Source organism: Canis lupus, chromosome 6 (genome assembly GCF_048164855.1).
Source record: "Canis lupus baileyi chromosome 6, mCanLup2.hap1, whole genome shotgun sequence".
Classification (NCBI taxonomy): Eukaryota; Metazoa; Chordata; class Mammalia; order Carnivora; family Canidae; genus Canis; species Canis lupus.
The window spans coordinates 1,600,579-1,618,540 of record NC_132843.1 but is presented as its reverse complement, the minus strand read 5'-3'; the positions used below and the strand labels follow the sequence as shown (position 1 = coordinate 1,618,540).

The 17,962-nt window shown below is 58.1% G+C and overlaps 1 protein-coding gene across 7 annotated transcripts in view; it reads right to left on the bottom strand.

Moving 5' to 3' along the window:
• Positions 1-201: 201 nt before the first annotated feature.
• CTIF (cap binding complex dependent translation initiation factor) overlaps positions 202-17,962 on the bottom strand; it is a 281,791-nt gene continuing 264,030 nt past the window's right edge. For all 7 annotated transcript variants that reach the window (XM_072828536.1, XM_072828539.1, XM_072828542.1 and 4 more), the window contains 2 exons: positions 5,831-5,884; positions 202-4,199 (listed from right to left, as the gene is read on the bottom strand). In XM_072828536.1, the coding sequence (XP_072684637.1) occupies positions 3,984-4,199; positions 5,831-5,884 (270 nt within the window). In that variant the 3' untranslated portion in view covers positions 202-3,983. The remainder of the gene's footprint in view (positions 4,200-5,830; positions 5,885-17,962) is intronic.

Here is a 17,962-nt window from a genome sequence, read left to right as displayed (position 1 = left end):
CTGGGCCGCTGCGTCCTCCGGCCTCCCCCAGGCCCTGCCCGTGCCCCGCGCTCCCAGACGGCCGTGGCCAGCCTGCGGGAAGTCGGACAGCTGGTCGCCCGGGCAGGGCCCCCTGGAGGTCTCCCAGCACCACCCCAGGCCGCCGATGACTCTGGGAAGGGCTTCCTTCGCCGAACACACAGAGAACACAGATTCGGGGCATTTTTGGGTTTTTTGGTGTTTATTTTTTAAACCCACTTGGAGTTTGGGTTCAGCTGGAAAGCAGGACATACCGAGGGAGGGGGGTGGTCGCGTGAGGAGGATTCTGCTGCGCAGGCGGGCGGCCCCAGGCCCCTGCTGGCTCCGGCCGCTGCACAGGCCTTCCCACCAGGGTCCCCAGCAGAGGAGGCCGGTCCTCTCTCCGACATGCATCCCCCGAGGCCCAGGCCGAGGTCCCCACAGAGCGCAGGGGCAGGACTGGGCCTGGAGTCCGTCCGCAGGGCAGAGCTGGCCGGGGCCTGATGCCAGAGAAGAGACGGGAACGCGGCGTCTGGGGCGGCGTCTGGGGCGGCGTCTGGGGCGGCCCCGCGGGGCTGCTCCTTGCGACCTGGCCGGCTGGGTGCCGCCCCCTACAGCTGCCCGGGGCGTGATCAGCGGTACATTTCCCACACACCCACCCCCATCCCTCAGAGAAAATAAAATAAAATAAAAGTTAGAATAAATACCGACTCGGCCAACATTTACATTTACACGGATGGACAGGGCGGTGCCTAAACCCCGAGGGTTTACAGACTGATTGAGGGAGGACAAACAGGCAAAACTGGGTTTGGGGTGCACATCCCCCCGGAGGACGGTGGGAACCCCACCTCATCCCGGGGAGGTTAGGAGCCTTCTTGGGGCCATGGTCCTGGTGCTCAGGCAAAGCCCCAAAGCCCCAAAGCCGAGGGGAGCAGGGCTGCGGCGAGCGAGCGGGCTGGCCTGGCCGCCTGAGAGGAAAACAATGACGATCTGCTCTTGACCGGCGGGGGGGACAGACGGAGACAGGATCAACATCAGATGGCGACCTCGCCTCCTCACTGCGCCAAGAAAGCCGCGGGGCCAGCCTCAGAAATGCAATATCCAGTTTTGCCTCCCATCGAGTACATTCAGAGGTCAACTTGGATACGGCCTTCCTTGCTCAGCCGAAGGGGGTGTCTGGCCCGGGGAGGGGCTGGGGTCTGCGGGGCACCCACTCCTGCCCCTGGGTTCCTGTCTGAGTGGTCTCCCTTGGGAGGCGGCCTCAGAGTCACAGATTTTATACTTTACTGTTATTTCCTTTAAAAAAATTTTTTTTAAAACGTTTTCCTTCCATATCCCAAAGAGTAGCAGCAACCTGCATTTAGAAAAACAGCTTAAATTGTTATTTGGATTGGCCAGGAAGCACTTTCAAGCAGTGGGATAAACTCGGCAAACCGTACGTCTGGAGCCACTGTGACACGACACGTAATTAAAAATATATTTATATATGTATACATATTTATATCTTACTTCTTCATACTCTGGTCCTAACAGTCAAGGAGGGGTGGCCATGGGGCAGGACCACTGAGGAGGCCGTCGGGAGGAAGGGGCGTGAGGACGCGGTGGCCGAGGGCCGCAGTCTTGGTCTGCAGGGAGCATCAACCCCTGCATGCTCGCTCTCGGCCCCACGGAAAGGGCAGCAGACCCCATTACCCTGGGCCTCTTGTTTCCTCTAGGGCCCTGCTTTGTTCTCAGCAGATGTGCTCACACACACACACACACACACACAGGAACACACACACTCGCACCCACACCCACGGGGAGCTAGGCCCATGTCAGCCCACACGCACGGTTCTCTGAGGGCTGCCAGCAAGGTGGCCTGGCGGGGTGGCCTGACTCCTTGAGGCTGCGAGTTAGGTCCCCGGAGCCCTGTCTGAGCCCTCGAGCCTCAGTCTAGCTCTTCCCCCTGCCTGCCGCGGAGCCCCTGGTGTCCCTGGGCCCAGGCTGGGCTGAAGGGCCTGCTGAGGGGGGAAAGGCTGTGAGGAGAAGCTCGAGGAGGGGAAGAGGCGAAGGCCAGGGGCCCGGCCAGCATGGGCCTCTTGGCAGAGGCTCCAGAGCCGCTCTAGGGAAACCTGTGTCCCCCCAACGTGTCCCCTTGGGGCCAGTAGGCTCCCAACCCCGGGGCTGGCAGGCAGGTTGCAGCTGGTGGGGGAAGCCAGGGCGGACTGGGGGCCTGCTCCCCGCCCCACCCTGCCTGCTCTCCAGAAGTGGTGTCCCCAAAAGGACACCTCCAGCCCCTACCCCCTGGCAGCCCAAGTGGACGAGGCAGCCAGGGCCCTCCAGTGACTCAGGGAGTGACCGGCCTCCGGAAGGGAAGCTGCAGGGCTCTGACGCCTTTTTTATGGGGTTTTATCAAGGCTGGGGTCCAGACCCCAGAGCCGGGGCTGGGCAGAGGCCTGTGCCAACCCCAAAGCCATCCTCCTAGAGCCTGCCTTGTATCCTCCTCCCACAGAGAAAGGGTTCTCCTTAGGACCTGGCCCTTCCAAGAAACGCTGGTCTTGCTCCCAGCCTGGAGTTTGGAGTATCTGGCGGCCTTGCCTGGTCCCCTCTGTCCTGCTCCTGACTCAGTGAATGCACCGTGGCCCACAGCCCTGGGGCTGCAGGGCCCAGAGCCCTCGTGGAGCACCCACCGCCCAGCTGTGGGGGGCCTCGGCCTCCAGATCCCTCATGGAGGAGGCGAGGCCAGCGACACAGCCCCTGTAGCTAAGCTCCACGTCCAGGGGGTGCCAGGCAGCCCCCCACGGCAACTGTCCCCCCACCAAGCTTGGACCAGACCCGTGTGTGATGCGGGCAGCATCACCTAGCGTTTTGGTTTTCGTTTGCCGGCCTTGCCCTGTGCCCCATTCACATGCCCCCACTCCCACCCAAGGCCAGGCGGGGGTGGGGGGTTTAACGTACCCCTGGGGGCCCGCGACAGTCCCAGCCCTTTGACAGAGCACAGCTAGAGGAAGGTAGCTGGAAGCCAAGGGCTGAGGAGCACAGGGCTCCAGCGGGATTCCCGCCGGGTCAGAAGTTTCCAATTACCCTAATTGGCTACTGGCACGCCGTCTGTGGCTGGGATCTTCCAGAAGGGGCCGGGTCTGATGTCCTACTAATCAGGGGGTCCTGGTGGCGCTGACTGTGTCATCACATCTCCTTGAGAGAGGAGACTTCAGAGCAGCTGACTTTCGAAAATAAAACCATTGAACCCGAGAGGACAAGGAGAGCCGCCAACCCCAGTTCCCCTCCCCGCGCTGCACCCCTGGGGCCCGAGGCTGGGGACAGGGCCGGGGGCAGGGGGTGGGGGGCACATGGAACAGGACCTGGAAGCGAGGAGGGTGTGGCGTGAGGGGTAGAGAAGCCCCCGGCCCCGGGCTCGACCCTGGCGGACAAAGGCCGTCAATTACGGGCGGCTGGTAGGGACCGTGCCTGCCTTTGTCCTCCCGGACATCTGCTCGACGTCGCCTGCTGCCAGTTGGCGACGGCGGCTGACAGCAAGAACAATGCGAGCCCGTCTCCGACCCACTTTTTCAGCCTTCTGAGGTCCTCTCTGACCCAGGCGGTACCGGCGGGCGAGCTCCGCCGCCCGGGGGGGGGGGGGGGGGGGCAAGGAGTCATGGAGATGAACGCCCCCCTCCCCCCGCACAAAGCCCTGTGGGGGACTGGGGGTGGGGGGGACGCGCAGGCTGGGAGGGGGCGGGGCGGGGCCGGGCGGGGGCGGTGAGGCCGCCTCGAGAAAGAAACATGCTTCCCTTATTGGCGTGAGCTGCCACATGCTTGGGGCTGGTGGGGCTCGGGTGAGGGGCGCTCCTCCTGCCCTGTCTGGCTCCAGACCGGCCGCCGGCACTGCCTGCTTCCTCCCCATTTCTTTCTCCCGCCAGGGCCACCCCTGTCCTCCCGCCTGTCCATCTGGCCCCGTGTACCAGGGCCCCAGCTGCCCGCGGGCCGCCCGCCAGGCCCCCTGGCTGTCAGGCTGTCAGTTTCTGGATGGTTCTGTTGTAGTACTGCGTGATGGGGGGCGTCAGAGGGTTCCAGCTGTTGGCATGGAGCTCGATGACCTCCAGCAGCAGCGACCGCGTCAGCATCGACTCCGAGGGGCACAGCATCTTGTCGCGGGCGCTGGCCAGGAGCTCGGTCATCATCTCGGGCAGCTGCTCCTCCAGCAGCCGGCCTGTGCTCTGCAGCTGTGGGCAGAGAAGCGCAGGCTAGGGCAGGACTCGGGCCGGGGGAACGGCCCCCCTCGCCACCCTGGTTGGGAGGGCTGGGGGCAGGGACGGGAAGCAACTGGATTCTCTCTGGAAGGTAGAGGCCAGGCATCTGTGTGCCATGGGAGGGTGGGCGGATGGGTGGAAGCCCCCATTTACCGACCCATCTGCTGCAGGAATAAGACGGATGAGGTTACTGCCAGCTGCCCGGGGCTGAGGAGAGCCCCGACCCGGACCATGCCACTTCTTTCACCCTAGAGCTTCCCCTCCTACGGGAAGCCGTCCCCATCCCCCCAAGGGTGACCAGGCTGCACCTTGTTAATCTCACATGCTAGGGCGTCTCTCTGGAGACCAGCCTGCTCATTATCATGTGTGTCTCCGCACGGAACCTGAGAGCAGAGATGAGGTCTCCCATTTCTCCCTGCCCCTCATCCCGCTCTCCACCCCAGCACTGACCTCTGCCCACACTTGTGACATGAAGTACAGGACAGAAATGTGAACTGGGGCAGAAGGCCAGCCGGAGGGCCCGCCCTCGACAGAGGACCCTGATGGCGCTGAAAATCCGCCGTAGGGAAGGAGTCCCAGGAGTCGGTTCAGCGCACCCTTGGGCAGCAGCCCCCGTAGGGCCTCCACACATTATCTCAGTCTTCATCTCTGTGCTGTCCCTGTCTCATCATTTTTTCAAGACCCTGCGTTCTCCATAAAGGTGGACCTTCTGGGACCCCCGATCCCTCTCCTCGCACTCCTCAGGGATGGAGGCTCTACACCGCGTTATCTATCCCCAGCCAGAGCGGAAGCTATTTGAGGGCAGGGGCTATGCCTTCTTCAACCCTATCTCCCTGTCACCAAGTCCCATGTCTCCACAAATGAACGGTGGCCATCCCCCAGACCCAAGGCTATTGTCAGACCCAAGGCTACTATCCAGACTCACAGCACCTCTGGCCACTGAGATCCTTGGGAGTGGCCTTGGAGGCTGGGCAGAGGCCACGCGAGAAGTGCGCTCACATGGCCGGGAAACGCCCTGGGTGCTTGGGTTGGAAGCACCTGTCTCCACTGTCCTCCGTGCTAACCGACTGGGCTGATCCCCCAGAGCAAGGTTTGCCCCTGAGGAGCGTCCCAGAGGAACGCTTCAATCTTCAAGGAGTAGTGGCCAGACTTTGGTAACAGGAGTGGCATCTCCGAAGGAGGTGCTTTGAAGCAGAGGGCATCCACGTGGGGGATTTGGGCCTCAGGTATCTTCCCCAGATCCCACACCAGCAAAGCCCAGAGAGACATTTGAGTATGGGGGCCACTAGGAATCTCTTAGGTCATTTGTGTGGTGTGACTGGTATAAGGAGAAAGTGGGTCTTGGGGACAGAAGGACAGTGTACGATGTCAGTGCTTGGTCCTTCATCTCTCCCTCCAGCTAGTGGTGGGCAGGTCACTCCGTCAACATGGACTTTGGTTTTGGGTTGACAATTCTGGATCCATGTCATCTCAGGAAGCCACTCCCCACCAGCCCTGTCTCCGCACCCTTGCCTGGGACTTGTAGGTACACCCAGGGATCCTCACCCCCCGCCCCAACTGGAAGGTGTGAGGAGCTCACTGGGTCTGGGGTCAGAGATGCCTACCTCCATCGAGCAGCACAGGACGGCGTCTTCCTTCACGTCCTGAGATTGCAAGAGCTGTAGGAGAGAGGGGCAGAGAACATGACTGAGGGGCCGCTTGCTAGCTCCCGGGCACTGCAGCTGGGCCTCCTCTCCCCTGCAGCGCCAGCCCTGATGCAGCCAGGAACAGACGCGCCGGAGGGGAGGGCCAGGAGAGCCCACGGAGGTTGGAGGGCAGCAAGGACACAGTGATTTCTCTGGCAGGATTTGGGCAGCTGGAGGGCCACTGTGGTCAGGAAGCCTGGGAGCCCAAGGCTGGGTTAGGGGTCCCAGGTCTGAAGGCAGAGGTCAATACGCTGGGATCCTCGACTGTAACAACCGGCCAGCGAAAATCCTTGGGGATACGCACTGAGGAGAAAGACTGCCTGAGGACGGGTCAAGGAGGCTCAACCATGGTCTCAGGCACCCCTGGGCCCCGGCTAGACGAGGACTTCCAGAAATCAGAGTGCTCGTCTGCAAAACCACGGCTGTGCTGATTCACCCAGAGGCTGCGATTGCTTCATGACTGGGATGCTCAGCGCTGGGACTGGCCATGGCCCGTCCCCATGTCCCTCAGCCTCATTCGTTCTCTCTCTCAACTGAGATGCAAGTCCACACAACATCCAATTCGCCATATTTAAGTACACGACCCAGTGACTTTCAATATATTTCGTGAGGGGATGGGATCATCAGCCTTACCCAACTCCGGAGCATTTCCATCGCCCCCACTCCTGAAGAACTATGCACCCACTAGCCATTGCTTCCTTCTCCCTCCAGCCCCTGGCAAGCCCTAAGTGCCTCCGTCTCTGGATTTGCCTATTCTGGACATTTCACCCAAACGGTATCACACACCATGTGGTCTTTTGTGACTGGCTTCTTCCGCTGAACGTGGCTTCTTAAAAGACGACCCCGGGGTCCCGTGGGCCAGTTCTTCGTTCCTCCTCACGGCTGAATGATATTTCACGTTCTGTTGGTCCATTCAGCAGCTGAGGACATACGGGCTGTTCCATGGTTCTGGTGAGCGGGAGTGCTGCTGCTGCTGCGGTCACTCGTGTACAAGTTTTTGTAGGGGCACATATTTTCGATGTTCCAAGGGGGGACTTCGCCAGGAGGAGAATGGCTGGGTCACACGGTAACTCCACAGTGAGCATTTTGGGGACTTGACAAACCGCAGTGGCTGCACCACTTCTCTTTTACATCTCCTCTAGCCACGTCCGAGGGTTCTGATTTTTCCACATCCTCACCGGTGTTTGCTATTTTCTGCTTTTTCGTGAAATTCTTTTTTTTTCCCCCCCATTTTAATTCCCAGTAGAAACTGTCCTGAGGCACAGCTTTGGAGAAGCTCTACGGTCTATGGTCGTGCTCTCCACACGCCGGGCTGACCAACTCTTCTCTCTCTGTCCCCTTGACTGGCCCGTGCTGCTTCTCTCGAGCCCCCCGGGGTTGGCGACCACCACAATCCCCCTGCCACGTCGATCATCACGTCCACAGGACAACCCTGCGTTTAGATCATCTGCCAGAGGCGACCTGTCCCTCTGCTGGATCTCTCCATACCTGCCCACCCTTCAGGGCCTATCCTTTCCTTAGAGCCTCTGGATCACCCCAGGCCCTGGTGCCCCTTCCCACTTCTCATCCCCTGGCTTTCCCATCGGCCCGGCATTCCACACAAGTGGAAAGACATTTTCCAGGGTGAGCTGCCTGCCTCCTGAAGGCCGGGATGGGGCCGTGTTCGTATCTGCCACCGCCACCTTAACACTAGCCTGGCTCCTGGCCAGTCAGGATTCACTCGCTGTGGGTCGGTATAATTCATGCGTTGTTGTATTTTCTTTATGTTTGCTGGTTTTAAAGGAAGGGTGGAGGGCAGCCCCGGTGGCGCAGCGGTTTGGCGCTGCCTGCAGCCTGGGGTGTGATCCTGGAGACCCTGGATTGAGTCCCGCATTGGGCTCCCTGCAGGGAGCCTGCTTCTCCCTCTGCCTGTGTCTCTGCCTCTCTCTCTGTCTCTATGAATAAATAAATAAAATTAAAAAAAATAAATAAAGGAAGGGTGGTGGGTTAGGAGAGTCCACGAGGAAGGCGCTTTGTGAGTGAGCATCCCTGTTCCCCGAATGAGAAGTAAGGTCAAGGCTTTTGACTCGGGTGTGACGTGTTCAAGCAGAGGTGAAATCACAACGGGACCCCTCCTGCTGGAGCTTGGAATCCGAATTCTGCCCGTCGTCCTTACCTCTTCCCGTCTCCTGTGGTGTTGCACCCATCTGCCCGCCCCAGGAGGAGTCCCAAACATTCACCTTGAGAGAGCTGAAGGGAGATTCAGGGCAGGCTTTGCGATGTGCAGAGCACCGAGGCCCTGGGAGGCCGGGGGACGGGGCAGGGCTGGTCGTACCGGCCAGGGACCGGGCCTCCTTCCCTTCGCGTCTGTCAGAACTGGGCTGGCAGCAGTCACGCATGCAGAGATGACTTTGGGATGAGGGAACAGAGGTAGTCCTGGATGAGCTCAAGCCGGTGGAGCGCAGGGGACACTCCAGGGCAGGCAGTGTGCCAGCAACACCAAGCGATAGGCGTTGAGGCCACTGGCGTGCCTGCTCCCCTCAGCGACACAGTTCTGAGTCCTGGGCCCTGTGCTCCCGTCACCGGCATCCTCAGCCAGCACAGACCTGTGACCCTCACTCCCCGCTTCATCCGGGGCTCTGCCCAAATGTCCCCTCGCAGCTGGGCCTCCTTAGCCAGCCTCTGCCCCGCTGCTCCTCCCCCACCCCGGGCCTACTCCTGGCTGCCCCGCAGCCGGCCCCTGACACGTCAGCTCTCGCCTGGCCAGGCTGTCCCCGTCCCGACGGATGGCAAGTGCCACCAGGGCCATCCCAGGGCTGTGGAAGGTTCGGAGGGTCCCCGCCCAGCCGGGAGGGCCTGAGGGCACGAAAGCGCTGGCCCTGGGGCGCTCATCCGCAGGCTGCCCTGGTGCACTTGCTCGGAGGGCACGCATGAGGGGCACGTGGCACAAAACAATGGTCAGTGTGGAAATGGAAGTTGGCATCAGGCTCTAGACTGAGATTCGGTGACCACTGTCAGTGCCACAAGGATGCAGGCCTTCTTTAGTCTTTTCTTTTCTTTTCTTTTCTTTTCTTTTCTTTTCTTTTCTTTTCTTTTCTTTTCTTTTCTTTTCTTTTTTCTTTCTTTCTTTCTTTCTCTCTCTCTCTCTCTCTCTCTTTCTTTCTTTCTTCTTTCTTTCTTTTTTTTTCTTTTAAGATTTTCTCTACTTATTCATGAGAGACGCAGAGATCGAGGCAGAGACACAGGCAGAGGGAGAAGCAGGCTCCCTGCGGGGAGCCCAATGTGGGACTCAATCCCGATCGCCCTGGGCCGAAGGCAGACAGACGGCTCAACTGCTGAGTCACCAGGCGTCCTGGGGTGCAAACCTTCTAACCCACCTGAGCTACTTCTAGGAATGTGTCCTACACAGGGACCCAGACACGCACCACAACACGGATATAAGGTTTTTGCTGCACTATTGTGACAGTAAAAGCAACAAGGCGGCTGCTTATAGAATCACAATACACAGGCATGGGGTTCCTCCTCCGCTACAGCAGGGTCTGCTTCTGGAGATGTCTTGCCTCCCAGAGCTGCAGACCCCAAATGGCAACCAGTGCCTGCTGCACCCCTGAGGCCCGTGGGAAGGGCCCCCCTTATGTAAAGGCCCCAGGAGGCCAGAGTGAAGATCAGGAGCCAGGTTCTGGAGAAAGCTGGGGGAGGCGAGTCACTTTGCAGCAGGGCCTAGTCAGGCATGTGGTCTTGCTCTGGGAGGGCCCTTGGTGCCCCAAGACAGAGTCCACATAGGGAAGCAGGCCTAGCCCTGTTTTACTCTGCAGGGGAGGGCCAATAGATGTTCAGAGAACCCTGTGAGGTCCACTGGAATTTCCGAACGTAGCTTTGTTCCCTAATAGGTTTTCTGCGGTGCTTATTGGGGAAAAAAAATCCTTAAGCATTGCTAGTAGAGATCACAAGAAAGGCGGGGATGCGGTAGAAAGGGAACTCCTGGGGACAGGGTATGCTGGCAGTTGGGTGGGGTAGAGGGGAGCAAGCAGAGCCAGCCCTTGTGGAAAGGGAGGGTCCACCCTGGATGCCTCCAGCACCCTGGCCAACACATGGCAGGTGCCCAAGGCTGATGTCGTGGTGCAGTTCTTCTGTCCTGACAGTGGCTTCTTATGGGCTCTCGGGACACGTGAGGTAACATTATGGGAAATCTGGTGGGAGTCAGCACCCAACAGGGACTCGATGTTCTGAAATGTGACTGTGTCTCCCTCCAGCTGACCCCTGCACTGCCGGCAGCCCCGCCTGGAAACTCTGTATTGAGCCTCTGTATTGTGGCAAGCTCTGCCGGGGTGTGCAAGTGCCCCATCTTCCCCCTTCTTCCACCACCCCAGGCCCAGCCTACCCTCTGCTCCCTGATGACAGCGGAGAACCACAGAGCAAGGTCTGTGTCTTTCTGTTCCTTCTCTTTCCTTCCCCACCTCTGTGTGACTAGACTCCTTCCCTTCCAGTCCCTTCTTTTTCTCTGTGTCCCCAAACTCCCCGGCCGCCTGGTCCCTCCCTGGAGGGCCTGGCTCCAGGCTAGCAGGGCAGGGGATGGATTGAGGGGCTGGGGGTGCTCTGGGGGATGAGGGGAGCTTGCTTGGGCCTTCAGGCTGAGCTGTGGGCTAGCTCTCACCCGGGCCTCTCCTCCAACCTTATCTTCCACCTGGTTGTTTGGGAAAGTCCCTGCGAAGCCAACAATCACATTGTGTGATGGGCCCTCCTGCAAGTGGCCTGCTGGGTCTTCTCAGGGGAGTGGTGGAGGAGCGGGGTGGGTCATTACGCGTTTCCTTCCCAGGGGCTGCGGGGGATAGAAAGGGGATCTTTAGGAAGGTTGCACACCTCTCTTCCTCTTCTCCCTGCAAATGCTGTCCTGGCCTCTCAGTACCAGAGTCTCAGAGCCCCAGAGCTGAGTCCTCTGCTCAGCTCTGCCCCTTAGAGGCTCCTAGGTCTCTGGGCGATCAGTGGCTCCCCAAGAATCTCTCCCTACCTGTCGCTCACAGGCAGTGTCCCAAGTGCAGGATCTCTCCCCTCTTCTCCATCTTGGCTACACTTACTTGTTCTCTGTTGCATTTCTTCAGGACTCTGCTTAATCCCAAGGGACAGTGAGTGTTTGGATACACAAATCCCCCCTGGCATGTTGAGAAGGCCAGTGGAGCCCTCTTGTATAGGTCTGCTCTGTTTGCAGTGTTCTGGAGATAATACTTTTTTTTTTCTTTGTAGCTCCAAGATGTGTCTCAAAAAGTAATGGCGGCTTGAACAGTTACTTGTCCACCCATGTTCACACCAGGCAAGAGATGGATACAACTTGTGTGTCGTGGAGGGATGGATGGATGAAGTACTGTGGTCCATTCACTCAAAGCAATGCTATTCAGCCTCCAAATGGAAGGCGATGCTGACACCTGCAGATGAACCCAGATGAACCCTGAGGACGCTATGCTGGGTGAGTCGAAGCAGTGCCAAGAGGGCAGGTCCTGTAAGATGCCACTTACTTTTCTTTCTTTTTTTACGATTCCGCCTCCAAAGTCAGAATGGCCCCACTCAGAGACAGAAAGTAGAACGGTGGTTGCCAGGATGGGGGACTGGGGAGTCTGTGTTTGATGGGGAGAGTTTCAGTCTGGGATGATGAAACGTTTGGAGATGGACGGTGGCAATGTTGGCACAACAGCATCAATGTCCCTAATGCTGCCGAACTGGCTGAAAAATGGCTAAAATGATCAATTTTACGTTATGTATGCTTTACCACAATAACAAGATGGTTAAAACAAGCAGTGGCAGGGTGGGCAGGCCACGCTCCGCCCTGGCAGGGGATGGACAGGCCACGCTCCGCCCTGGCAGGACCACCCCTCTCTCCCGCTGCACCGACAGAGGTGGCAGGGTTGCCCCCTGGGGGTTGCGGGCTCCGCAGTGGGTGGGAGGAGCAGCCCTGCCTTCAGAGTCTCTGGCAACAGAGAGGGGTGTGGGCGGGCTGGGGCAGGCAGGCTCCCCGCGCCCTCAAACAGCAAGATGTGTTTCTTGGATGAGAATCCAAGGCAATTGTGCGAGCCCACACAGTGTTTGTTCGGAAGCTAATGCATTCCTGTCCTATTGTCTCCGCCGGAGACTTGTTGTGGGCACACCCATCATATCCTCCCTGGGGGAGAGGCCAAGGTGCTTGCCATCAAGCTGTGGGAGGCCCCACAACCACTAGGGAGAGGCAGCCTGGTGGGAGCACCCCGGGGTGCCCAGGGGAGGGTCCGTAGGGCAGGGGTGTAGCCCTGTGGGGAGGGAAAGGGCACGTGTGCTAAAGGAAGGACCCGGGGGCCGCCTCACTTTGTGGGAGGAGGCGAGCACCGTGGACGGCCACCTGTCGCCGTTCCGTCCCGGGTGCATGCCAGCTGGAGGCAGGCTAGCCGGCCCCGCAGACCCCCTTAGCTACCAGCAGCACAGGGTTTCAGTCCTGTAGAACCAAGCCCCGGAGCCTCGTGAGGCCCCAGCGAAGGTACAGCTCTGCCCCTGCCCCTGGGCCTCTCTCCTCTGGGAGTCGAGGGGAACTTGCAGGACTGGCGACCAGAGCAAGAGGGTTTCAGAGAGTGTGTGATGGGCTCGGTTTCCGGAGCACAAATTCACGGAGCCCCGACGGCCTGGCCAGGGATGTGCAGGCCTGACTGGAAGTGTGGAGGCCGTCGCAGGAGGGTGAGAGAGAAGGCGCCAAGAGTGGGGCGGGGGGAGAGGTCTGCGGTGGCCACACCACACGCAGAGGGTATGACCCGGTGACTGGGGCGGTGACCACCAGCCCCTCTGGAGCACCTTGGGGTTCGAGCCCCAGTCCCTTCACCCTGCGCCTCTGCTGGACCTGGATCAGCATCTACAGCTGGGTTTAGAGGATGGCACGGGAGCCGATGCTCACAAGGACCCTGACTCACTGCAGAGATGGCCTATCCCGGGTGGGACTCGGCAGGCAGACAGGGGAGGACACCATCTATCCAAAAAAGGCTGTGATCAAAGCTGTGCAGCAGGCATAGAGCCAGAAGGCCTGCCACTCAGGTTACTAAGAGTAACCCTGGGCATGTCACTTAATCCTTCCGCACCTCACTTTCCTCACCTGAGAATGGGGATCATTCCTGCCTTGAATTGTTTTGAGAGCCAACTGAGGTCATGTCTGTGAAGGAGCTTGGAGAAGGGTGAAGCTTGATCCAAGTGCAAGGTGTGATTATTGTTAAGCCTATTTCTTTATAAACACACATCTTTCCTGAAGATCTTGGCAGACTCATTTTGGACCATCCCATTTGCCCTCGTGACACTCTTATGGAGACAGGGAAAGGCCATGGCATCATTATCTCTGCTTAATAGAGAAACTGAGGCATAGCAGTTAAGTGGCTTGTACAAATCAGACAGTCTGAGAGGAACTACAGGTGTTCAAGAGTCCTGGGTCAGCAACCCTTTCCTTGGAGAATTACTTTAATTTCTCTCACATTTGAGAACCCTTATTTTGTTGGTTGGAGCTCATAATTCTTAATTTTGTTGGCCAGTGACAACAATCAACCTGGGTCTTCACATAACTGATTTGATTTTATATATTCTTTATTTGCATTAGTCATTATCTACCCATCCATCCACATATCCATCCCCTGTACCTGTCCACACACCCACTCATCCACCAACTCATTCACGCATCTATTCACTTTGCAATCATCCATCCACCAACATATCCATTTATCCATCCATCCATCCATTCCTCTATCTATGCACACATGTGTCCAACTTTCCAGCTACCCATCCATTCTTTCATCCATCTCTCTACCCACTCACCTATGCATGCATGCATGCATCCATCCTTCTACGGAGCCATCCTTTCAACAACATTCATAGAATACCTACTATGTGCTATAAACACTGTGTCACTACAGGGATAACAAGAAGACTAAGACTTGGAACTCATAGTCTAGGAGGGGGGAAATCAAGACATTGTGCTAGGTACATGGGGTTGAAGCATGGGATGGAATGATGATGGAGAACATGCCAGGCATATGGTGTAAGAAGCAGCATATGGCATATGCACAAAAGCAAAAAAAAAATGTGAACTAGCAGAGTGCACTGGTGAATAACAAGTATCTCAAGATGCTAAAATATATAGCACTGGGGGGAGAGAGAGAATATGACGACAAAGAAGGGGAGGGCCACATCATAAAGGGCTCTAGGTGCCACAATGCTGTGTTTCGATTTTATCCTGAGGGACCCGAAAGCCACTGGGGGATCTCAAACTGGACACTGCGTGTTGGAAGGATCGTTTCTTGCACAGTGTGGAGAACAGACCGGAGCTCGTAGAGCGGTGGAGGGGCTGCAAATAAGGGGACAGTGAGGACAGCGCCTTCCATCAAGGCGGGAGAAACGGGAGGACCGAGTGAGGGTGAGGATAAGGGCGAGGTAGAAGGTGGAGAATCGCTAGGTTTGGGGTTTGGCCAGCTGGATAAAGGGTGGTGCCACCAATGATCGTGGGGAGGCATGAGGAGTTGGCCTGGGGGAATGTGAATGAGTTGGGCGTGAGAGATACCGAGTGCATGGTTCTGGGGACGACTGGGGAGGATGAGACGTGGGAGCCCCGTGACCCACGTCTCATCGGTGCAGGTCAAGGCTGTAGGTATCAGCGAGACAACTTGGGGGAAGACCCAAAGGAGAAGGCTCCAAACCTGAGAGGGGCGATGGAGGAGGAACTCCTGAGCAACGAGGGCTGTCAGCGAGCCAAGAGCTACAGGAGGAAGCGATGCCATGGAAGCCAAGAAGGTTCTAAGAAGCTCAAGGTCAGCGGTGCCAAATGCTCAAGGGAGGTCAAGCTAGATGAACAATGCCCAGGGCCCCCTGGCTCTGGTGATTAGGGCGACCTTTGCCATGATGAGTTCAGAGCAGGGGTAGGGACAGGCTGGAGGCTGGATGGAGCAGGATGGAAGAGGGAGGGGACGCCGTGAAGTACAGACGGCAAGACCACACCGTTTCTTTCATTTTCTCCGTGGGTCTCTGTTCTTTCTTCTCTCTCTCTCCTTTCCTTCCTTCTTTCCCTCCATTCCTCCTTCCTGCTTTTCTCCTCCCCGTCCCCTTTTTTTTCTTTCTTTTCAAACTTGCCTACAGAAGGTAGAAAGGGTAGGACCCAGTGCCGGGATGGAGGGGACTGGTTGTGACAGTGGGGGAGGCAGAGATGAGCGAGAGGACTGCAGGAGACAAGGGGACAATTGGAGGAGAGGCGGACCCAAGTGCAGAGCTGGGTCTCAAGGAAGAGAAGCCATAACCTGTCCTCTGAAACGGGTGGGAGGGGCGAGCGTGGCTGTTGACACAGGTACTCGTACGTGGATGCTCACGCTGCCCGGCCCGTCAGGCCTCCAGGAAGTCAGTGTTGTTCTACGGCCCTCACTTACGATCAGCGCTCTGGGTCGGCCTGCATTTCAGCCATTGCTAGGAGCGGGGCATTTGCCCCAAATATCTGTCCTGCTAGCCGAATGAGGGGCCCCGGTACAGCGGCTACCATCAGATGTCAAGGAAAGTCTGGTTCTGACCTGGACTTCGGGCCCAGCTGGTGCCCCGTGGTCTGGCTGTCAGCCCTCCTAAGGCGGGCAGGCGGGCAGGCACCCTCTCCGCGGACCAGGCGCCCCGGAGGGGATAATTAAGCCTCCTTCCTGCAGAGCTTGCAAACCGCCTCGTACAGAGCAGCCACAGTAAATGTCACATGGGGGAATGCTGCAGCCCACAACTGGCCCCAGGGGGTGGAAACGTAATCTGGGGCTCAGAGCAGACACTGAATCCTGCAGACACCGGAGCCAGAGGACGGGGCCACGGCCCCAGCGGCTCCTCTTGGGAGCCGAGCCCTGGCCAGTGGGCTGCACAACAGGCCAGTTCTGCTCACAGAGTCCCTGCAACCATAAGTTCCCAGGACCCTGGGTCGGGGTTTGAAACCACAGGGACGTTGGCCACGACTGCTGCCAACACCTCCCGGCTTTTCTTTAGTTCCTCTCCTTTGCCTTCTGGAAGCCTCAAGCCTCGCCTGTCCTCTCTGTGGCTCCTTTTGTGTTCACTTCCCAGACATTCCTGGATCTCTCCTAAGGGATGAATGGAAAATGCCCGAGGCCGCTCTGAGGTTTTTTTCACCTTCCCATTAGGGGTCTCCTGAGCACCAAAGAGTACCTCTGGATCCTCAGTCATCACTTGTTTTGAGTGCCTGCTCTAGGAGTGAAGCTCTGCACTGTGTGTGCACTTTAGGATCCATTCTATCCCTTTACCAGCTTAGCTGAGTTACATGCTGTGGCCATATCTTTGCTCTTAGCTACAGAAACCGAGTGGGGTGACTTCCCAAGAGCATGCAAAGTAATGGAAAAATGGGATTTGAAGCCGGGTCTCATCTGCTTCCACAGTCGAATGTCATAACCATGGTCCCACCAGTAAGTCCCACATACACGAATCTGGTGACGGGGGGTTGTTAGCAAAAACTGGGGTGTGTCTGGGCTGGTTCTGGTTTCCCCTTGCCATCCGAAAGTAATTAGTAAGAGGTCCTTTGGTGAGCTCTGGTTTGGATGGTGCGTTATACAGTCACCGAGACAAGCGACAGGGTATTGAGGGGTTGGGCACCCCCTGGATGACGGGCTGACCTCTAGCTTTGCTCACTTCCCCTTCTTGTGCTCAGCGCCCCGACTTAGGAAGCGAGTAAGTGAGGGCTCCTGCCCATGTCCGAGGGAGAAGGGCTCTGAAGGTGACAAAGTACCCTGCTCCTGGCAAGGTGGCTGTCATTGCAGTGGATCATGACACCTGCTGCGGGGCCTCACCTGAACCTACTGGCACTAGCTGCTCCCCAAGGACAGAGCCGGGAACAAGATGGAATCACGATAATGAACGCCCTGTCCACGGCCCTCTGCTGGAGCGTTGGGGCCCTGGGGAGAGCAGTTGGAGGACAGGCAGATGGAAAAGCAGTTATTCTGCAAGCTTCCCCAGGGGAACCTGGCCAAGAATGGTTGGCCGGGAGGCACTGAGTGTCAGGTGGCACCTGGGACCTTCACTCCCCTGCATGGTACCCCACAGACACCCCTCTGAAGGAATGACTGCATTCTGTGTCTGACTCAGCACAACACGGGTCCCTGAGATATGAGGAGGGGGGCTGGGGCTGGCTGGGGGCCAGGTCTGGGGCTCTGGGCGGTGGGCAGATGCCCCCCCCTTGGGGCCAGTCTCTGACTTCCAGCTCAGTCCTGGTGCCTACCCGGCTAGGGCCCCCAGCAGGCACAGGGAGAGGCCAAGGCAGGATGCCATCTGTTCTTAGCTGTGCCTCTCCCCCCTGCCCCTGGCCCTGTCCCCCAACCTCCATCACCTGAGGCCTGGACTTGACCTTGCCGGCTTTGTTGGGGGTTGGGTGTGATAAGGTCTTGGTGGAGGGAGCTAGCTGCCTGCAAAGGCATTTTCCGTTCTCTAAAGTAAACAATCAAACAGGAAATTAATCGAGAAACCCACATCAACTGAAGGTTCAGGTTGTGATTTTCACAGCCCCAGAGCCAGGAAATTCAAAGTTAGAGTTCCCATAGCAACTTGCCTGCAGAATCAGCCACCAGCCCTGGGCTGGAATGAGACCCCCAGGGGTCAGCTAGGCCAGCCCCCTCCCTCTAGAAAGCACAGCCAAAGTCTCCCCGGAAAGCCTGGGGTTGAGTGCTCTTCTGGGTGGACCTTAGGCCCGGGAAGGAGCAGGGACTGGAAGGCCAGGGCTCTGCCCCTGTCCTTGTAGGCTGGACACCCGGTGGTGAGCCCAGGGCTTCAGTTCCCTATATTCCCGACGTGAACCATTATTTCCGTATTCTAGGGAATGAGGGTGGTACTCAGGCCTGTGAGGCACTCAAGGGAGGGGCTGTGCCATGCATGCCTATCTTTACTCACGCCTCCCATTCCGTGGTCCCTTCTGTCCCATGAGGTCCCCCCCAACCCGGCCCCATCCCTAGCGGCCACCAAGGTGGCTCCCCGGAGAGGGTGCTGTTCCCCACCTGCCCCTTCCCTTTCTGGACCAACTGTAGAATATTTTCATATTAGGGCCAACGCATACTGACTGTGCCC